This window comes from Cibotium barometz, chromosome 23 (genome assembly GCF_041138505.1).
Source record: "Cibotium barometz isolate CiBa-2024 chromosome 23, ASM4113850v1, whole genome shotgun sequence".
In the NCBI taxonomy this organism is placed as follows: Eukaryota; Viridiplantae; Streptophyta; class Polypodiopsida; order Cyatheales; family Cibotiaceae; genus Cibotium; species Cibotium barometz.
Genome location: NC_141068.1, coordinates 21,626,138 through 21,646,527, shown reverse-complemented (window position 1 = coordinate 21,646,527; position 20,390 = coordinate 21,626,138). Strand labels below are relative to the sequence as shown.

At 46.6% G+C, this 20,390-nt stretch overlaps 1 protein-coding gene across 7 annotated transcripts in view; it reads left to right on the top strand.

The window, feature by feature from the left end:
- The window catches only part of LOC147625740 (uncharacterized), a 37,891-nt gene extending 21,646 nt beyond the window's left edge, over positions 1-16,245 (top strand). For 5 of the 7 annotated variants that reach the window (XM_086817278.1, XM_086817276.1, XM_086817279.1 and 2 more), the window contains 2 exons: positions 14,266-14,367; positions 14,457-14,974. In XM_086817278.1, the coding sequence (XP_086673404.1) occupies positions 14,266-14,367; positions 14,457-14,516 (162 nt within the window). In that variant the 3' untranslated portion in view covers positions 14,517-14,974. Of the gene's footprint in view, positions 1-14,265; positions 14,368-14,456; positions 14,975-16,046 lie in introns of those variants that run through there. The other 2 variants (XM_086817281.1, XM_086817280.1) reach the window with 2 other exon arrangements.
- The last annotated feature ends 4,145 nt before the right edge of the window (positions 16,246-20,390 follow it).

Here is a 20,390-nt window from a genome sequence, read left to right as displayed (position 1 = left end):
TCTCCATGGTGTTGATGATATTTCTCTAGGTTCCCCTCCTATGCTGAAAGATATGCTTTCAGAGGAGGATTCCGCTTCTTATGTTCCAAAGGAGGCATCTTCAGAGGGTTCTATGGAATTCTCATTGGTGGTTACTTCCAGTATTTTAGAGTCTATTTTGGTTCAGACTTCAACCCTAGCAGATTCAGTTATCCCTGATGATCCTCTTGTGCCAAAGGTTACTTCATTTCCTCCTTCTCCAGCGGAGGATTTATCGTCTCAAGATCATCTTTCTCCTGTTGTTGGAGAATCTTTATCCTAGATAATATTTTCATTTAGAGTACCTTTGGTGGATTTTGGAGTTGCTACCTCTGCGGTTTCTCCGGTGACTGCTGTATTGGTGGTTGTTCCTAGCTCTTCTCCAGGCATTTTGGTGTCATCGACTCCTACTTCACCAGTACCTACAGTTGTTTCTTCTTCTTCAGAGGAGGAGTCTACTACGGTACCGGTACTTGTTGTAGATACAGAGGAGGTACCATTCTCCTTGGAGCTACTAGTGGTTCCCTTTCTTGAGAACAACTTCTTTTGGATTGATACCGATACTGCTTTTACATCACCTGCTTTGGATGTGTCCATTATTGCAACTTGTACCTCTTCCTTTCGATTTGAGAGGAGGCAGTGTTCTTCGTCGTCCAGTGTTCGTCGATCCTTTTCAGTCTTATATGCTTTACAAGACATTGATCAACCAAAGGATCCCTCGGACCGAACTTCGGCTACTTTTGGAGTTCTTACTTTAGTGTGTTGGTATTGGACGGATCCTCTGGCGCTGAAGAGGAGGTGTTGGTCTCCTGCATCATTTTCATGCTTGTACTGGCCATTTATGAGGCCCTACATGTGCATATTTATTTAGGTATTTTTTTCCTATTTTTGATGCTTTTATAGCATTTTTATGCTATTGTGGAGCTGTTGGCCTGCTACAGCTGGCCGACCAACTCTCCTTGGGAGCATATAAGGGCTGTCCCCCTTTTCCCCATTTCATCTCATTCTTTCGCATCCTGTTGAGGTCATTAGCAGCTGCTTTTGCTTCTTATCATTGTACAGGGCTTCCCTCGTGCTGAGTTTTCAGCACAATAAACATCCGTTTCCAGCATTTACAGGTCTTGTACCTGGGCCTACATCTGTGTTTTCTATGTGCTTCACTTTCTTTCAGGGCCTTGCTCTCCTAACGGGACATGCCATATTATCCATATACAAATGCCATAACTCAGCCCAACACGAGGTAACCATAAAATTCAGCCGGTACACATGTTGTAAAAATGCCAAGCCAACAATATAATCCATATACCTCCGTGTGGGTATTGATTCTTCCCCAAAAACCATGGGTCTTCATGCAATAGAGCTGGTACTGCAAGTTCGGCTCTCCATTCAGCCGGTATAACAATAACATGCACTGGTACAGTAGGTACAATGGTTGGTACAATAGGTGTAGTGGTTGATACAACAAGTACAGTGGCTGGTATAGTAGGTACAAGGGCTGGTACAATGGTTGGTACTGTCACAATCCTCCAGAGATCTGTGCCATGCGAAAGGATTTTCTGGAGCATGATGGATTCACTCGTGTAAGAGTTGGTGACTTTAATAAGTGATTAGAGTTGGTGACTCTAAGTCAGTAAGAAGAGTTGGTGACTCTGACTTACTGTAGTTATGCATTCATGCAAGGGTTGGTGACCCTAGTGTCTTCATAAACTCATGAAAGAGTTGGTGACTTTGTTCAGTGAGTATGTTAACTCATGGAAGGGTTGGTGATCTTGGTGAGTTAGTTGGGCTCATGCAAGGGCAATGGCTCTAGTGAGTACAACATTTGGATCCAGCATGGGTAGAGCCCATGGTCGTGACAGTTTTTGTGTACAAGATGGCAAGTTGGGAGATTTAATCCAGATCATTGTGCACAAAGCATTTGCTTGTGAAGTGAACTTGCATGTGTGACTTGTTTTGTTTGCCTGGACATTGCATGGTATTTTTCTTGTGAATGTCCATGGGCATCGGGGATGCCTGGACACCCTGTGGACGTGCGTCAGGTGTTCCCCAATGCGCGTGGACGCGCGTCAGGTGTTAAGTGTGCACACTCAACCTTATTTAATTATTATTTCTTTGTTTACTAAAGTCTATGGTTGCAGGTTCACATTCATTAAAGTTTGGGCGGACAAATAAGAGAGTTCACATTAGGTTGGACTATTTTAATGAACTGGGACCAATTTTTAGGTTTGGGCATGGACCAGAAACCCACAAGTTGCTATAAGTGACCGTGGGGGCTATTTTTGCCAGACACGAGTTGCTTTTTTGGGTGCTTGGGGTGTGGAGCAAGGAAGGGCAGCCGAGAGAGCTGGTCTACTGCATCTCTAGGGAATATAGGGCCATTGAACAAGAAGGAAGAGGCTTGTGTGGCTGGCCGACTCCCATCTATTGTTGCCAGACAGTTGGCCGACTCATGGAACAGTGAATATGTGGCTGGTCGACTGTTGAAACATCAGCTACAGGGCTGACCGACAACGTTTCCTCTTCTCTCTAGTACTGGCCGGGATGTATATACTACAGGGGCTAGTGGAGTTGCATAATTGCTCCCTAAAGCTGGTCGACTTCCTCTACTGCTTCTCTTTTGGCTGGCTGTACTGAATTACAGCAAATCTCAGCCATACTTCATGGGTTTCCTTGAGATGGAATAGACACAGGTTGTGCTAGGCTTCAACGCAGCTTCATGGGATGCAAAGCAATTGGTCTAAGTGCTGTTTTGGCGTGTTTGGAGCTGCTGAATTGCACAATCGTGTGGACAGCCGTGAAACTAAGGAACAGTTGGTGACTGTTAAGCCCAGGTTGGTGACCAAGGACTTGGTTTCATTGGACAACAGTTGGTGACTGTGTTGGCCCCCTGGTTGATGACCGAGGGCTTTTTTTGGACAGCAGTTGGTGACTGCTTTGGCCTTGGTTGGTGACCGAGGATTTGTATTCTCTATTGGGCAGTTGGTGCCTTGCTCTGGTTGGTGACCAAGAGCTTGTATTGCTTTGTTTTACACAGATTTGGATAAATCTGGTGCCATCAGAGAAGTGGAACTCCTGGGCACTTACATCTTGTACAAGAGATTACTCTTTTGGTAATAAAGATACCTCAGGGGGGCCCTAGCCCAACTTCGGCCCCTAGTGCTGTGTCATGTGCAAGATTATCATATTTGGTTTCAAGTTGTATATGTACATGATGTATGTGACAGATGTATTGATTCATGCTTATGTTTGAGATGTATGTTGAATGTATGCTGTGATTCGGGCCATTGGTTTTTCGTATTACACGTGCCTGCTTGTGACATTTTTATTAGAGTAAAGGCTTCTTTCTCTGCTTGAGAAAGGACTATTTTTGGGCATACAATATTTTTCTTGGCTAAGCATATGGAAGAGATAACATGGGCACTCAAGCTGAGTCTCTTGGGTAGGAGAGGGCACATGCCGAGGGATTTGTTGGAATTGCTTATACTCCTCCTGAGCAAGAGATGGCAAATGCAGGAGAGATTGCTGGTACTGGACATACAAATCTTGTTGATGTAAGGTTTGAGTTGGAGGCCTTGAGGCGCCAAGTTAGACGATACCATGATGAGACTATGCAGTGGAGATCTTTGAGAAAGGATCTAGATGTGCAAAAAGTCTTGAGTACAAAAAGGAAACTTTCTCCAAATGATGCAGCCTTTGAGGCCATTGCAGCAAAGATGGGATATAAAGATCCTTGTGAATTGGCCAAGTCTTATCTAAGAGGACAAAGGGATGTATCCAAGGACTCCAGTGGAAGAAAGGTTTCTCGCTGGGAAGCACATGCTAATTCTGATGATTCAGAAGAGGCCATATCTCATCCTTATCATGTTGCTTCATGCCGAGAGCGTTCTCTTCATGATGATTCCATCCGATCTACGAGTGATGCTCGGGATAGTGGAAAGAGAGTCCCCTATGGCTAAACCTGATGGGCATGGTAGATCTCATTCAAAGAAGAAAGCCAAAGAGTTTAAGTCAGGGGATAAGGACATCAAATTTGAGAAATTCTTTGGGAAGTTGGAAGTTACCGAAGCTCATGCTTTTATTTGACAGTTTGAGGTAGCTTTTTGCAATGAAGTCTTTCAAAGAAGTCTAAACTGAGACACGTGGGTATGCATCTAAGAGATAGAGCTAGTTATTGGTGGATGACCAAACTCTTCGACCACACATGGGCTGAATTCAAAACTTAGTTTTATGATCAATTCTTACCACCGAAGTTTGTTGAAAATGTGCACAAAGAATGGGATTGGCTGAAACAGGAAGAAGGGGAGTCGGTGCAGACTTACATCGCCAAATATTGGAAGGTACTGTTGAAAGTTACCCCTTTCATGACATTCTTTGATAAAGAGAAGAAAAGAAAGTTTGAGTCTGGGTTGCATCCGATCATTCAAGAGAGCCTTGAAGTGTACCCAAACCAAACCCTTCGGCAGTTAACGCATTTGGCTACCGTGGCAGAGACATTGCATATAAAACATGATAAATCTAAGCCAATTTTAGATTCTTTCAAGGCAAAAAGAGGGTTGGTTTTGACCAGAAAAAGGGCGGACAGCCCTTAAAAAGTGATCAGAAGATGCCCAGGGTACAAAGGAACGTCCATTCAAGAAGCCATGGGGCAAACACAATGATCATGGGCTGTCAAAACAGCAAAGGATTGAGTATGCACGTGAGGGCAAATGTTTTGGATGTGGAAGTAAAGATCACTTGTATTATGGGTGCCCACGAAACCTGAAAAATGCAGATAGTGGCACCGAAAATCCTCATGTAAATGCTGTGCCAGATGTATTGGGAAATACAGGACATACTTCCACTGAAAGACTCATATGTAAAGCATGGGGACAGCTAAAAGATCAACCCGCACTGTTTCTTTTTGATGATGCATCCACAGACAATTTCATTTCTGTGCATATCGCTGCCGCAATAGGATTGGATGTATCAAATTATGGCACTCAAATGGATGTATATGCAGCTTTTGAGGATAAAGGAGGCCAATCATTGGCAAGCTCCGCATTCACATACAGGGCTACCTTGATCACGAGCGCCTTATGGTTGCTCCTCTCATTGGTTGTGATGTTTTTGCTGGGAATGCCATGGCATGCTCGTATTGAGCCAAAGAAATCTTACAAAGAAAAGAAAATCTTGTTCATGCATAGAGGTAGAGAGATTGTTATAGATGCTGGCACTCTAGGAAGTACCATACCTATTGTTAGTCATGTATAGGTCAATAAGGTAATAAAGAAAGCAGCTTGTTTCTACTTGGTTTTTGTAAGAGTGTGCTGAGCATGAAAGAGTGAATGTTGATCAACTAACTCGAGAGCGAGTAGAGTTCCTGTATTGCTATAGTGATTGTTTTCGCGAAGCGCTGCGTGGTGAATTACCATCTGAGCGTCTCGAAGACCACCGTATTGATGTGATACTTGGTAGCACACTGCCCAACTGACCTCCATATAGGGTAAGTGCTAGCCAGCAAGAAGAGATTATGGCGTAGGTAAATGACTTGCTTGAGAAAGGGTTGATACAACCCAACTCATCTCCCTATTGTTCACTTGTGTTATGGGTGCAAAAGAAAGATGGAACATACATGATGTGCGTCGATTATCATGTCCTTAACAAGGTTACTATAAAGAACATATTTCCTATTCCGTGCATTGATGACATTCTTGACAAGTTGGAAGTTGTAGCTTCTTTTAGTCGAATTGATCTCAAGAGCGGCTACCATCAAATACGAGTGGCACCGCAGGATGTACATAAAAGTGCTTTCTGAACGCAATTTGGACTTTATGAGTCCTTGGTAGTGCCGTTTGGACTTACCAATGCATTGACCATGTTCAATCGGATGATGGACATGATTTTCAGGAAGCATAGACAGTTTACTAGAACTTACTTTGATGATATCATTGTGTTTTCCAAAGATGAGGAACAACACAGCGAGCACTTGGCTATTGTGTTTGAAGAGCTTCGTAGTCACAAGCTCTACATTAATGGTAAGAAGAGCGAATTCTTCTTATCGGAAATTCACTATCTTGGTCACATTGTATCTAAGGAAGGCGTACGCATGGACCCGGTCAAGTTGCAGGCAATCAAGGATTGGCCAGAGTTGCGTACGGTACATGAAATTCGAAGTTTTGTGGGATTATGCTCGTATTACCCACGCTTCATTAAGCACTTTGCTGAAATTGCTTAGCCATTACATGATCTCACCAAGAAGAAGGCAATTTTTCAATGGAGTAATGTACAAAAGAAGGCTTTTCATGGTTTAAAACAAGCCATCATGTTTGGACCGGTTTTGATTGTGCCAGATTTGCATAAATCATTCTCCGTTGAATGTGATGCATCTAGAGATTGTATTGGTGCCGTATTAAACCAAGAAGGACATGGTGTTGCATATGAAAGCCGTCGAGTGCAACATGTGGAACTTCACTTGCAGGTTTATGAGAAAGAGCTTCTAGCAATCATTCATGTCCTCACGATGTGGAAGCAATTTTTTTTTTCCATGAAAAGATCCTTTCATTAGTTATAAAAAGAAAAAAGCCCAATGGGCTACAAACCCTCTCCTGCTCATAAGAAGGCAGAGCAGAGATCCAATCAAGGCAGCTAGGGAGACTCTCCCTAGGTGCAGAAAAGTACAAATAACTGAGAGGCTATATCATACAATAGGAGGGGGGAAAATCCAAACAGGTGGCCTGTAGTGCCAGCGGGGGGTACCCGTGTGTAGAGTATAGAAAGGGCCGCTGCGCCAAGTGGTGTGGAAGGCCTGGCGTCGCAAGATCGCTCGATCAAAGAAAAGAAAAAGGAACGGAGCGAGAGGGCATCCCTGACGGACTGATCTGGTCAGCTCAACACTCGGCCCCCGTCCTCCTGCCACCATCAACACCTGGCTACGAGGTGTGGAATATAGAGCCGCCACCCCTCGAATCCAGTCTGGCTCAAAACCCAGGCGGAGCATAGTGCCCTCCAGAAAAACCCAGTCGACTCTATTGTATGCCTTCTCAAAATCGAGAAGCATAACGACCAAGTCCTCGCCGAGAAATCTAGCTCGGGCCGTCGCCTCCCAGAAGGTGAAAATGTTGTCAAGGATACTGCGCTCCTTGACAAATCCTCTATGGGTAGCATGAATCAAATCCCCAAGGAAGGGCTGGATCCTCAAACACAAGGCCTTGGCTAGGACCTTGTAGACAGTATTGAGGATCGTAATAGGCCTCCACTGCCGAATATCATCTGACACTCCCCCTTGGGGATAAGAAAGATCAAGCCCTCTGAAAAACTCTGTGGCATCACCCCAGTGTCCAAAACATGCTGAAAACCCCTGCGGAGGCCTGGCCCCAAAAGGTCCCAATAGCGCATAAAAAAGGCAGGCATCAATCCATCCTCCCCAGGGCAACTATGGCGCAGGAGGGCCCTCAAAGCCTCACCAAGCTCATCCTCTGAAAGGGGCTCACCCAAAGCTGTGCGCATACGATCTGTGACCCTCCTCTGCACATGGGTCCACACAGTCTGTCTGCAAGCATCACGTGTCTCCGTGGCTGGCTCCGCTGAAAGCTGGTCTCTGTAGAACTCAGTTGCAATAGCTCTAATCTCCTCGGGCTCAGTGGCTAATGATCCGTCTTGCCTCCTGAGCTGGCGTACTCCTGCTCGAGCATGGCGGGGTCCGGTGATCTCAAAAAACCCCCCAGTCACTCTATCACCAAGCTGAGTCCGCTGAGAGGCCTGGCGATGATAGTAAAACTCGTGTCTCTGTTCCTCTGCCTCTCTAACCTCCTGGCGTGCTTGACTCAGCTGGGACGCCACCCACTCACATGTAGGTTTCTGCTCCTGAAGGCGCTGGAGCGAAGCAAGGCTACGTCTCAAGCGACGCTCCCGCTCTCGTGTCTCTCCCAGCCGTGTCAAGGCTGTAGCGTGCAAAAAAGAGCTGAGCTCGATGAGCCCCTGGGCACACTGGCCTGCTGCATCCACGTCAGGGCTCTGGCTATCCTGCCATATCCTCTCAATGTCCTCAAAAAGACAGGGGTCTATAAGTATCCTCTCTGGGATCCTCAACTACAAGCTGGTCTCCCGTGTCCTCTCCTCAAGAGTCAAAATAACTGGCGCATGGTCTGAGAAAGAGGTGCCAGCGAGAATGCCAATGGAGCCACCACGCTCCCCGAACTTGTTGCCCACATAGAAGCGATCAATCCGTGATAGATTAGTCCCTCCCTGCCGGCGATCTGACCGAGAAAAACTAAGACTGTCTTGAGAACGGGAGAAAGCCTCATGCTGCCATGCATCAGTGATCCGCAGTGTCATACAAAATCGCTCCCAAGCTGCAAGCTCCGTGCCGTGCACTGTAACATGACTGCCTCCCACCCTATCGGCCGGGTCCTCAAGCATGTTGAAGTCTCCCCCAACACACCAATGTGCGGCCTCGGGCAATGCATCTGTAACAAGGGTCCAAAACTCTGCTCTGACACTAGCATGATTGGGCGCATAGACATTGAGCACACCAATGTGCTCATAGTGCATCCTCAGAATAACATACTGCGCTCTACCAGGCACAGTGACCCCGCGATCCGCAATGGCCTGCCGCCATGCATCCACAATGACCATACATACTCCTCCCTGCCCACCCAAGGGGCCAAAATCTGCAGACCAAAAAGTGTCCCATCTAGGCATCACCGAACCATATCTCTGAATCCTGCTCTCACTCAAATGGTGCTCCTGCATCATCAGAATATCAATACTGCCCCCAACCAGGCATCTCTGAAGCTCTTGCCTCAAGCAACCACGATAACGTACATAGTGTGCACCGCCAAGGCCCTGTACATTCCATGAGATGATCCTCATGGATGACCTGCTGAGGTGGAGGTTGTCTCAACCATACGGCGGGCCTTCGCAAGTGGCTTGGATGGAGAGTAATCCCCATCCGAGCGACTACGAATCTGCCCACCCGGTGTGCTACAAGAGTCTCGGACCAAGCGCCAGTGGCTGTGTCCCATAGCGACTGCCTCTTGCTCGGAGAAAGAATCCTCATGTATGCATACATAGCCAGGGTCTCGCGCTAGGTCTGCCACTATGCGAACCACCAAGTGTCGATTCCCGGAGGCATCCGCACTCCCGGTATCAAAGAAATGTGCCAACTCCCAGAGTCGGCCTACCATGTCTGTAATCTCCAAGTCGCTCACACGGTGAGAAAACTCAACTGCCTGTGTTTGCAAAATACTAAGAGCAAGATCCAGAGTCCACTCCCGGTTGCGAGTGCCGCAAAGAGGGAAGGAGAAGGCCACCGCTGAATCAAGTGCCTCCTCCCCTCGGGCTGGAAGTATCACCACATGAACTCTGATAGGTGCTGGCTCATGGGGGCTCTCCGCTCCAATTAGGCGTGTAAAGGAGTAGTCGAAAGTCTCCGAGCGCTGTCTAGTGTCGAGACTACTCAGCCGATTGCGGATAGAGGATATCCGTGAAGCACAAATCGGCATGGTAGGTCTCCTCTGTGGTACACGAGCAAGGTCGGTGCTCAGTGCCCACCGGACTGCAGGTGATGAGCGCCAGGGCACTGCCAGTGCCTCCCGGGGAGCTGAGACGAGCGGAGGGGGAGGAGGGGGGGGAGAAGGGGGTGGGGAAGGAGACGCTGAAAATGCGGGAGCGGGAACGGGAGGAGGCGAGGGTGGAAGCGAGGCGGGAGGGGGGATGGGGGAGGGGGGAGTGGAGGTGGAGGTGAAGGGGGGGAGGGGGGGGGGGGTGGGGGCGGGGGGCGGCGCTGGCATCTCCTGATCCTTAGTCTGCGTTGGGGTCTCCTCCTGGAGGGGAGCAAAGTTGTTCCTCACTGGAACCCAATGATGCTGAGGCTGTGTCTGCTGCTGCGTTGGTCTCTGGGCATGCTGCTGTGGCTGTCTCCCTCTACGGCGCCCCTGTCCAGGCTGCCAATCAGAGGTCTCTGTGGGCTGAGCAGGTGTCCCGGAGGCTGCCTGCCGAGCCACATCTGTGGACGGGCCATCGGAGGTCTGTTTGCTGCGGCGGTGAAGGTCGGGGTCTCCTGCGAGGGAAGGCCTTGGCCAGGTGGCCGACCTGCCTGCATATAAAACACTGGTTCGGGAGCCCCGAAAACTCCACTCTCTGATCGATCCATCCCCCCCCTATCCTAGGTAACTGAATGACCTTCGGAAGGGAGGAGATGTCAGGAACCAAAACTCTGACCGAAGGAAGGCCAGCTGCTCTAGCCACCACTGAAGCTGTTGTGGGGCCAGTCTCAAGCACGGAGCCCACCAATGATCCTATCCTGGAAAGGAGCGGAAGGTACTCGCGGCGAAGTCCAGGAAAGCAAACTCTGACATGGAATAGGCGCTCTCCCTGCTCGGCCGCTGCTGAGTCGAAACCATGCTGCCAATGTCTGAAGAAGGCCCGAGCGCCCCTGATGTCAAGGGGACTCATGGCTAGTACCTGGGCCACGCTCAGGGCTGTCTCGAACTCAATCTGGTAGTGTCCCCGGCCCAGTAACTGAACGTCCAGGATCTTGCCCACATCTGCAAGAAGGCGGGCATGGAGAAGATCCCGGATCTCCCCTCTGTTGGGGCGGGTGCCAACTATACGGCAGATGGTGGAATGTACCTGGAGGCATTCCACCTCTGCGGCGAGGCTCGCTTCCTCTTCTGGCAAAAGCACTTGTCTCACTTTGATCCAATTTCTGACAAGTGTAAGGCCACTTGTCTCACTTTGATTCACTTTCTTGCCACATGTCCCAATCTAAGAGATGGGTCTTTCCATAAACTTTATCTCTAAAAATATCCCAACTGGTAGCCCACTTGTCATAGGTACTCTTGCAACTCTTGGTATTTACTCAATTCCAGACGTAATGACGCGAACAGAATTTACATCGGAATTGGGCCAAAAATAGCAACCCTCCTAGATTTTAGGAGTGTGATCCTTTGTATTCCAGGATAATCCCCCATTCCCAAAGCTTGTACTTTCCAAATATTTATACATCTTGGAGTCCACTAGACGCCTTTCATACTGGGAAATGTCTAGGCTAGTGACAGTTTGATGCAGTATTTTCTTGGCAGCTGTAGCATGATATTGGAGTATTTGTCTTGGACCTGGCTGACAATAGGTCGGCTAGTCCATAGAGGGTTTCCAGCCCTATAAAAAGGGCACACTTGCTCATGGTTAGAGCATTTAGCTCTTTAGGAGCTGAGTCATAGATTTAGACTTAGATCTAGGTGTTTTACCACCTTTTGATGGGGCAGCCAATTGGCTAGCCAAGATGTACCTTTTTGTACTATAGAATATACTTAATACTGAGCTATTTCTCTCTCTTCTTTCCATCTTCTGTATGCGTTTGGCATCAAGCATGTTCCAAGATGGTGTTTAGGGTTGAAAGAAAACTCCCAGAGCTTCCGCATGTGACATTGGTATCAAAGCATTAGGCTCAGCAAGTCTAAACACTAATTCAGTCCCAGATGAAGGTGCGCAGTCCAAGGAAAGGAACACAAGACATGGAAGAAGTTCCCAGGTGGTTGGTTGGTGGTGTTCCACAAGAGCAAAGAGGAATGGCAGTCTTGTGAGTCGGGTGCCACTTGGGGCACACCAGGAAAGGCTTTTAAGCAACGGTTCCAAGGGAGGATGATCCTCCAAGGGGTGGTGTGAGGGTGCCAAACTCAATAAATAGGAAAAGAAGACCGGAGAAAGTGTTCAGGGATAGGGCATGAAGGGATAGGAGACAGGATGGAACAGATGCATAGATCTTCATCAGAGTTGGAGTAGATATGGAGACCGAGCATGGTTTTTAGTGAAAAGGTTGCTAGGAAGGATGATAGGTTTGGGACTTCGTGGATAGACAATGGAATGATGACATAGATAATGGGATGATGATAGTCATCCAAGAATAGAAGTTGGAATCCCATCATCAAGTTTAGGAAAGGGGGATGTCATGTGCAAGACATGTGTAGACTAATCCCAAGGCTAATCCTTGAAGGGCAATGGATAAAGAGCCAGATTAGAACCTAATTTCGGAGCTTGTGCTGCTAGGTTTGGGCAGGAGAACCTTGTGGAGAGGATAGGAGGCTGTCAGCCAGTGTTTGATGCAGTATTCTTTGTTGGTTGTAGCATGATATTGGTAAAGCATTGGAAGCATGCATTTCATTGTCCCCGTCTCTTGTGTTGGCATCTTCAAAATTCAATGTATAGCTGTCCATAGTGTTCTAAATGTAGAGATAGCTAGTGTTCGTGGTGATTGTCTTTCACTATAGAAGTGAAAGAGAACCGTATGCTCTAATATCAATGTAATTCCACTAGTTGGTATGGAATGCTTAGTTTAACACAATGCTGGGCAATACACTTAAATACACCAAGATTTAATGGACAACAAGCACAATACAAGATGTAATTTGTTGAATGCACAATGAGCCAGAACGGCCCCCTTCTTCAAATAGTGTATATTAATTTTGGGAGAATCAAGTACATATTGTCATGGGTATTTTTGACCAGATTTCCATACCAATACAGTATTGCAAACAATATGGTTGTCACTCACTACCCTCTTAAGTGCCCATGTTCCCTACCATCTGCTCTCTATTGTTCCACCAACACATGGTAGCAACAATCTGCCAGAGAGCACGTAGGACAAGAGAACACTACATAGGGTATATGAACATGGAGTCCTACTACTTGCTTCCATAATTAAGCATTAAAGCTTTCCAATTGCAAGTAGAGTCGATGACAGCGGAAGTCTTCGCGATGGAAGCGTTTAGAGTGTTGAAATCTTCACTCCGTCACGATCCTTCGTGACAAAAGTCTTCAAGAGGATGAAGGGAACCCTGGGAAAGGTTCCCCTATTGTTACTTGAGAAAGGAATGCTGAAATTAGGGTTTTCAGCCAAAAGACTAGAAATAACAACACAAGAAAAGACTGTTTTGCTGAATTTCAATCATTGGAGTGTGTAGGGGAGTGAATACCACTTGGAAATACTCTTGGAAACTTGGAAAACACACTAGCAAGCTTGGATATGGAGTTGGGAAGGAGAAAGTGTAGAAAATACAACCAAAAAGGCTCATGAAGGGAGGCACCTACTTCTAGAGAGAGAGGGAAGAGAGAGATGGTGAGATGTCCACCCTGAGTGTCAGGCGGAGAGGACAAGTGACTTGTGATGCAAGTTGGGAAAGACACATGGCTGGTTGCTCCTTTTGAACTAAGGGGATAAGGTTTGGCGGTGGGCATTGAGCTTTGTTTGCCTCCGGACATCAGTGTGTGCACACATTGGGCTGGTTATAGTTTATAATTGAGTTTTGGTCATCCGAAACTTAAAGAAGTGTGTATACACTCACTTATAAATTAATGCTAATTCCTAAGGCTAAGTTTTGACCAATACTTACTACTTGTCACATGCCACATAACCATATCAGAAGACAGTTTCACATGTACGGTTCATGGGTGGGCATCCCCTTACCCGGAACTACACATTGGTCAGGGAAGCATGAAAACATCATGCAAATTCAATTGCAGGCAAGCACATAAAGATGCTATGCGAAGCAACATTGGTATGGACAATCCACGTTCATGAGACTATACCAAAATAGACGTGTTCGACGCAAGTACACGATGTAGCAGACCCAATGGAACACCAATCCTCCAGGCATTTCCGGGTATGTACACACAGGCACAAGTCCCAGCGGAAAGCCAAGTCCACAACATCACATGAGTGGCATCAATCCCTAGCATATGCAACTCCCATGGACGCCAATCCAATGTACATACATAATTAGAAAGCATTGGTGGACTAGTTGGCTGGCCAAATTGTAACACAACCTTTGACCCACGCACGTGCACACACACACATCTGCACACATAGAGGCTGTGAGCAGTGAACTTAACATGGGCCACACCAGCATTTCTATGCAGGTCCATGATTCCTTCTTGGAGATTTTAAAATTTTCATACCATGTAGAGTTTGTTAAACCTTACCTCGTTTATTTTAGGAATAAAATACAAAGTGAAGCCATAGCGTTGTGTGCCTTTACGCTAGGCATGGGTGAAGAGTTAATGACCTTTAAAGGACCGTGACCATGGGCTGCCAATGTCAATGCAGCCATATTTAGAATGGGCGACTCATACACAAGCCTTCTGAAGAGGGAAGATTTGGGTTGTCAAGGCTCAAGATGTATATTCTTAAGATGTGTTTAGAGCGGTTCATTGAATGTGGTATATGCTAGGGAAGAATGCAATCTGACAGGTCATCTGCTTTGTGAACAGCCCACAGATGTTTATGAGGAGATCTGCTCCATTTGTCTTGAGACTCCAGTTGTGGATGATGTTGTTCGCCGGCTTCCTTGTATGCATGGGTTCCACCAGCAGGTTGTTGCATTTCTCCTCCTACAGATTGGTAGAAGAAATCTAAAGAGGATATTTTACTGATGGAAATATTGTCAATGGCTCCTTGACAGTGTATTGATGCATGGCTGGAGCGGCAGGCAAATTGCCCCATTTGTAAAGTGGCTTTATGAGGTAAAGAACTAATTCAACTATCCTGCTTTTGTAGGAGGCTAGCCTTTTTAGTTAGACTGCAAGAGGAGGATGTTTGTGTTTCAAGCATTCAACCAGCAGACAACTACAAATTGTTTTCTTTTCATCTTGGCTTTGGCGATAAAAATAAGAGGGATGGTGGTCATGTAGGAGACATTGCCTCTAGAGATTGAGAATGTTGGTGTATTTTCGTCTAGGTATTGCAATGGCGGCTGTGAATATTGTGTGCTATTTGCCTTACATGGTAAGCACGGAAGTAAAGTAAGGCCGTGTGCTATATTTGACGTGTGTAGTATGCTTGTCGACCATTTTTAAGCCTCTGAAAAATGGTGCGGGAAGTTATTGCCCACAATCTTGTTGCTTGATACACGCATGCATTTCTCCCGAAGTGTGGTCTTATTTTTTTCATGTTAATATGCCAATGCATTGTGGATGTACATACAATTATCTTATCTACCCTTGTGGTTTCCCTCCCTCCCTCTCCTCCCCTCCCTCCTCTTCCCTTTCCTCTTTCCCACATGATTGCACATACTTGTATTATTGTACATGGGGGATCCATGTGGTACACCTGTTCTAGTAGATAGGTTGTTTTTTCCTTCTTTTTCCATGTTCATGACTCCTAGTTTATACATAGATCACATGCACTACTTTTTGGTCTCATAGACCCTGGGGGTCTATAGCTGATGTTCATTAAATATATCTTTCTTTCTCACGCACGCATGGGTGTGCATATATGTTGATTCAAAATGCTACAAGGGCTTACTTTATGCATTGAGCTATGTAGTTATTTTACCGACTTGTCTTTGGATTCTCATGGCGAGGGGCATCCTCTATCTTATTACAAGTGGGGTGGCTTCATAGTTGTCAAAACAGCTTTAATCAGCACACATGGAAGTTATCTTGGGGAATTTGTATGTTTTTCCTACCTCGCTTCTTGTTATCCTTTGCATTGCGAAAGATAAATGCGCTGAGTGTGTGGTTTACAAGTGCTCTCTCTAGAAGTCAAAGGGTCATCTTTTGGAGTTGTTGCCTCAAGGACATGCATCTTTTGGAGGGGTCCATGCATCTTTGTTTGGACTTCTTAGAACAAAATGGTCTCTCTTAGATCTTTTAGTATCGGGCATTTTGATATCGCTTCTTGGAAGATGTTGGGATCCATGTAGCCTTCTCTCACATCTCAGATTGGCATGTGACATGTCTTTTGTTAATACTTAGGTCTTTGAATGACCCATGAATGGTATATGTAAGAATTGGTCCATGTATGATGCCTTTGACAACCTTCTCATACAAAGTTTTATATGCAAAATTTGAGGCATGTTTTTGTTAAAAAAAAAAAACAGAACCTGTATTATTGCATCTTTGTTGAAGTGTGACGATGATATCATTTGACTTGCTCTCAATGAGCTTAGAGAACATGATTTGCTATTTATCAATCCTTGTGTAGTCCTTCAACAAAATATAGGTTTTGGGAGGACTTTTTGGTCAAAGTTTGATTAAGGATCTTGAAATAGGTTTGGAAACATTCTCTTTCCAATTGTGCAAGAGAGCTATATGCCTTAATAAGGTGAGCCTCAACAATCTTTCTCATGGTAAATTGTGTGGGCCAAAAGAATCAAATCATAGGTACGTAGAGCACTTAGTCACCGCTATTCTTTTCCTTTGTTAAAAGATCACCACTTTCCTCTTCTTGAGTTTTAACTCCACCTCCTTGTACTTACAAGATATCGTTTTTATGTATTTTAATGCTTTTGAAGTCCTTCCGATGAAGAGGAAGTCTTCTAACACAATGTATATGCATACAATCTAATAGTAACAAGAGCATGTCCCTACAAAGATAATTTGTGCCTATTTTCAAATAAACAAAGGGGTTTCTAAATCTTGTTTTGAGTTCGATAGTGCTTTTGATGTCCTCAATTATATCCTCCCAAGTTCCATCAAATGTAATAATTTGCTCATAGAAAATTATTTAGTGCACATATTCGTTGAAAATACACGGCCTCAATGATGATCAAAGAGCTTTTTGCTCGATGATGCAAGGCTTTTGAAATCCCTTAAAAAAATGTTGATACAAGCTATTCTATGTTTGTAGCTCCTTGTGATCTCAAGCTCTACCGTGATATAATTTTTAGATTAGGTGTCTTGTAATAGTTGTGAATAATGAAAATGTAGAAGGTGTGGATGTGTGAAATGAAATGAGGGATAGTTGCAAACTTAAAGTTGTGTGTGCATACACAATGGCTCGCATTGGTATGCATGATGGGTGTTGGAGAGCGTCTTCATGAAGGATCCTCCAAGATTTGATGGAGCATACATGGAAAGAATAAGTATTCCTCATGCTTCTTGAAAATTTGCGCAGGAAACTTTCTTCACCCTCAAAACCTTTATGATATTCCTTGCTTTAGCTCATTTTGTATAAGCTTTTTATCGTCATACCATTGAGACTTTGTGGATTATTCCTTGTTCTTGATGAGTTGAATTTGAACTTGGTAGTGAGAGAAGTTTATGATTTGATTGTGTGAGCTATTGGATTCTATACTAAGAGTCGGAAAGTGGTGGGTAGGGTTGATATCTGTGATCCAACACAAATACCCTTTAAGAAAGTTGACAAGTGTGTGCTCTCTTTGAGCTCCCGTCGTCCAGCTTGATCCCCCCCTTTCTTTCACGATGATCCGCCCCCCCCTTGCCTGCCCAGCCCGCTTCCCCCCTCCCCCCCCTTCGCTGCTGCATCGCCTTGCCAAGCTTCCCCCGCTTCGCTTAACCCCCCTTCCTCAACGCTTGCCCCGCCCCCCTCCCTTGTTCGTTTGCTGCCCCTCGTCCCCCTCTATTCTCTACGCCACCCTCCCTTCCCTCTTTTCTGCCCCCCCCTTTCTTTTTGGTTCCCCGCTTTCCCTCCTTCGTGTTTGCCACCCATTTCTCCTCTCTCCCTCTTCTCACAATCAAAGTTTTTTGGTTCTTCGAGTTGTTTTCATCTCTAGTTTTCACCCTCAGGAGGATTCTGTGGCAGCCGCATCGTCGATCCCAATCGAGGGAGCCGTTACTTATGTTTTTCCGAAGCAGACCTTGAAGTCCTCGCCACAACTGTTGCAACATTAGAGGCCTGCACCCTAGTTTGCAAAATTGTTTATATCCGCCTTGTGTGTCGGATATCTTTTACATGCCTCATTGGTGAGCCTGCAAAGATCAGAGACATTCACCCTGTGGGGCGTGGCCATTACCAGTTGGAGTTCAACCTGCAAACGACGTCAGACCTAGTCATGCAATTGAGCCCCCTTGCATTGTGTACGACATAGGCCTTCTTTTCGCGATGGCAGCACAGCTTTGGCCTTGCGTCGTCTAACCCTCTGGCTAGTGTGTCGAGCTTCCCACCAGTGGCAGTTTGCTTCCCAAGCCTTAGGAAGGAATACCTTCCTCTTCTCCCGGTGATTAGTGGTGCCCTCGGGAGAGTGATGGAATCTCCCCCACTGTTGCCTTGGCTCTCGCACGCGTAGTCGGGATTCCATTCCTCTGCATCTGTGTTTCCTTGGCGGATTCAATGCCTCACGTTATATCTATTCCTTGCCTTCGAGGTGACCCCATCATGCAGCGCCTTGAGTATTCAAGCCTTCCAGGTCAATGCTTCATTTGCAAGTAGATGCGACATCTAGCTAGAGCTTGCCCCTCGATGTCAGTCTGGGAGACTGCCTTCGGTGATTCCCCTTTGTTTCCTCTTCAGATCCTCCCAAGGGGGCAGAGAGAGAGAGAGAGAGAGAGAGAGAGAGAGAGAGAGAGAGGTTCCTAGGCAGTGGAGCATCAGATCCCGACGACCACCAGAGCTGAGCGTTGTCTTCGCGCATGCACCAGGCTAGTAGAGTAAAGGATGATTCGGTTCTGTTATTACAGAATTGTTTCAAGCATTTATCACAGTACCGACTTGCTGTTGGTGATGAGCCCCCTCCAGTCACGGAGCCGGCCCCTTCGGCCCCTCTAATTTGGCGGTCGATTCTCCGTCAAGATTCCTCCCTTGGCTCTCACTGCCCAACGAGGCTAGTAGACCCCATCGACGGGCCTCTCCCAGCAACGCCCCTCTCTGGTCCCATCCCCCCACCAGCTCCCTCACCTCCTTCCTCTCCTCCATTCTCGTCTCCAACTCTACCCGTAACAGTTCCTTCTGCCTTGTCCTCCTCAGACCCTCCCTCCCCCTCCACGTCTCCAGAGCACTCTCGCGTCGACCCCCCGAGTAGCCCTTGACCCGGAGCGGAGGAATCGAGGGAGAGTTTCGTTCACTTCTTGATTCTCTATTTCTCTGAGCTGGTTGAGATGACTATTGAGAGCTCGCCCGCGAGAGTCCCCAGGTGGGCCTCCCAGGATCTTGGGGTAGCCTATGGAATATAGTTTCTTTCGATGTCTTCCGGCAAAACGGAAGGGATTGATATGTTTGAGGAGACAATAGCTCCTATTCGGATATGTGTGGTTTTTCACCACTCCAGATCCTCTACACTGGAGAATGGTGTGATGATCTTCTCCTTTCCTTTGAGTGCAGCCTTAGGGAGAGAGTGGGACTTAGAGTCAGTGGGTTGCCGCCATCTAGGGCTAGGAAGTTGAGTTCTCCCATCATCTTCAACGATCTTCCCATCATCGACGTACTCACCTATCTATGGTGGCCATTGGTAAGAATGGAGCTTGGAGGCTCAGGCCATAGAGACTAGGACAAGGAGATGGTGGCCTCCAACCTGGAGGTTTTGCTTTTTGTGTTCATGCATACTTCTGTTAAGTACCTCTTCCCCTTTCTTATAGGTACCTTCATTGTGATTAATGGAGTATGGAGTACGCATACCCTCGCGCTTGGACAAAGTGGCGTCACATGGAGGATAGCATCAACGCCCACTTGTTGGCGTGCCTTCGTTCCAAGATGAATTTTGATTATTCCCCGTCTAAACCCTCACCCAAGACTCTTGGAGTGGAGGGCAGTTCCGTTAGTTGCGCCTAACACAGAGATTGATATGCAGATAGTCTCATGGAACATACAGGGTTTAGGGGGGCCTTAGTGCTTTTAGAGACGAGGCGTCCTCAGAGGAGAGCTTTAGAGAGCCATAGTTGGGGGACTTATTATCAACGTTTTTTTCCTCCAGGAGCGTCACCTTTTTGAGGGGCGCACCCGCGGATGTGGGGGGATTTTACCAAGGAGTCATACTTTCTGGTCTCCATCCTTCGGCCCTTCAGGGACGCAGGGAGGAGTTTATATTTCTATCAGTGAACAGCTTTTGCTGCTCGTAGTGACAGGCTCAGGAGTCAAATTTTCGGGGCGAGCACAGTGGATTACCATTTTGATTGGAGAGGATAGCGTTGGCTTACTCAATGTTTAGGCCGTGAACGCCGTTGTAAGTAGAGCCCTCTTTTGGAGCACAGTTCAATATGCCCTTCCCCACGCTGACTTTTGGTGCATGGGTGGTAACTTCAACATGATAGAAGTAGCAGAGGGCAAACATGGAGGAGGCACGGCCACAGTCTCAGGAGCAGAGTACTCTGCCTGTTGGGAGGAGATGATACTAGTACTTAGGGGTAGGACCCTTGGCATCTTCCAAAGTTTGGGTGCACCCTTGGGACCCTTAGCTTTTCGCGATCGAATAGGAGGAGCACATGTCCCAACCTCTCTAGACTTGACAGGTTTTATGTTGATGAGTGGGCTTGTAGCCACAGGGGCATGATCGGTATCTTGGCATGCACTATGTTTTCAGCTCATGCCTTGGTTATTCTGTCCCTAGAGGACCCACGGAGGTATGATATGCATGAGAGCTCTGGGATTCCGGATAGCCTCATTCAGGACTCCGAGATCTGTAGTAGGATAGAGTAGATATGAGCAGGACTGGACTTTATCT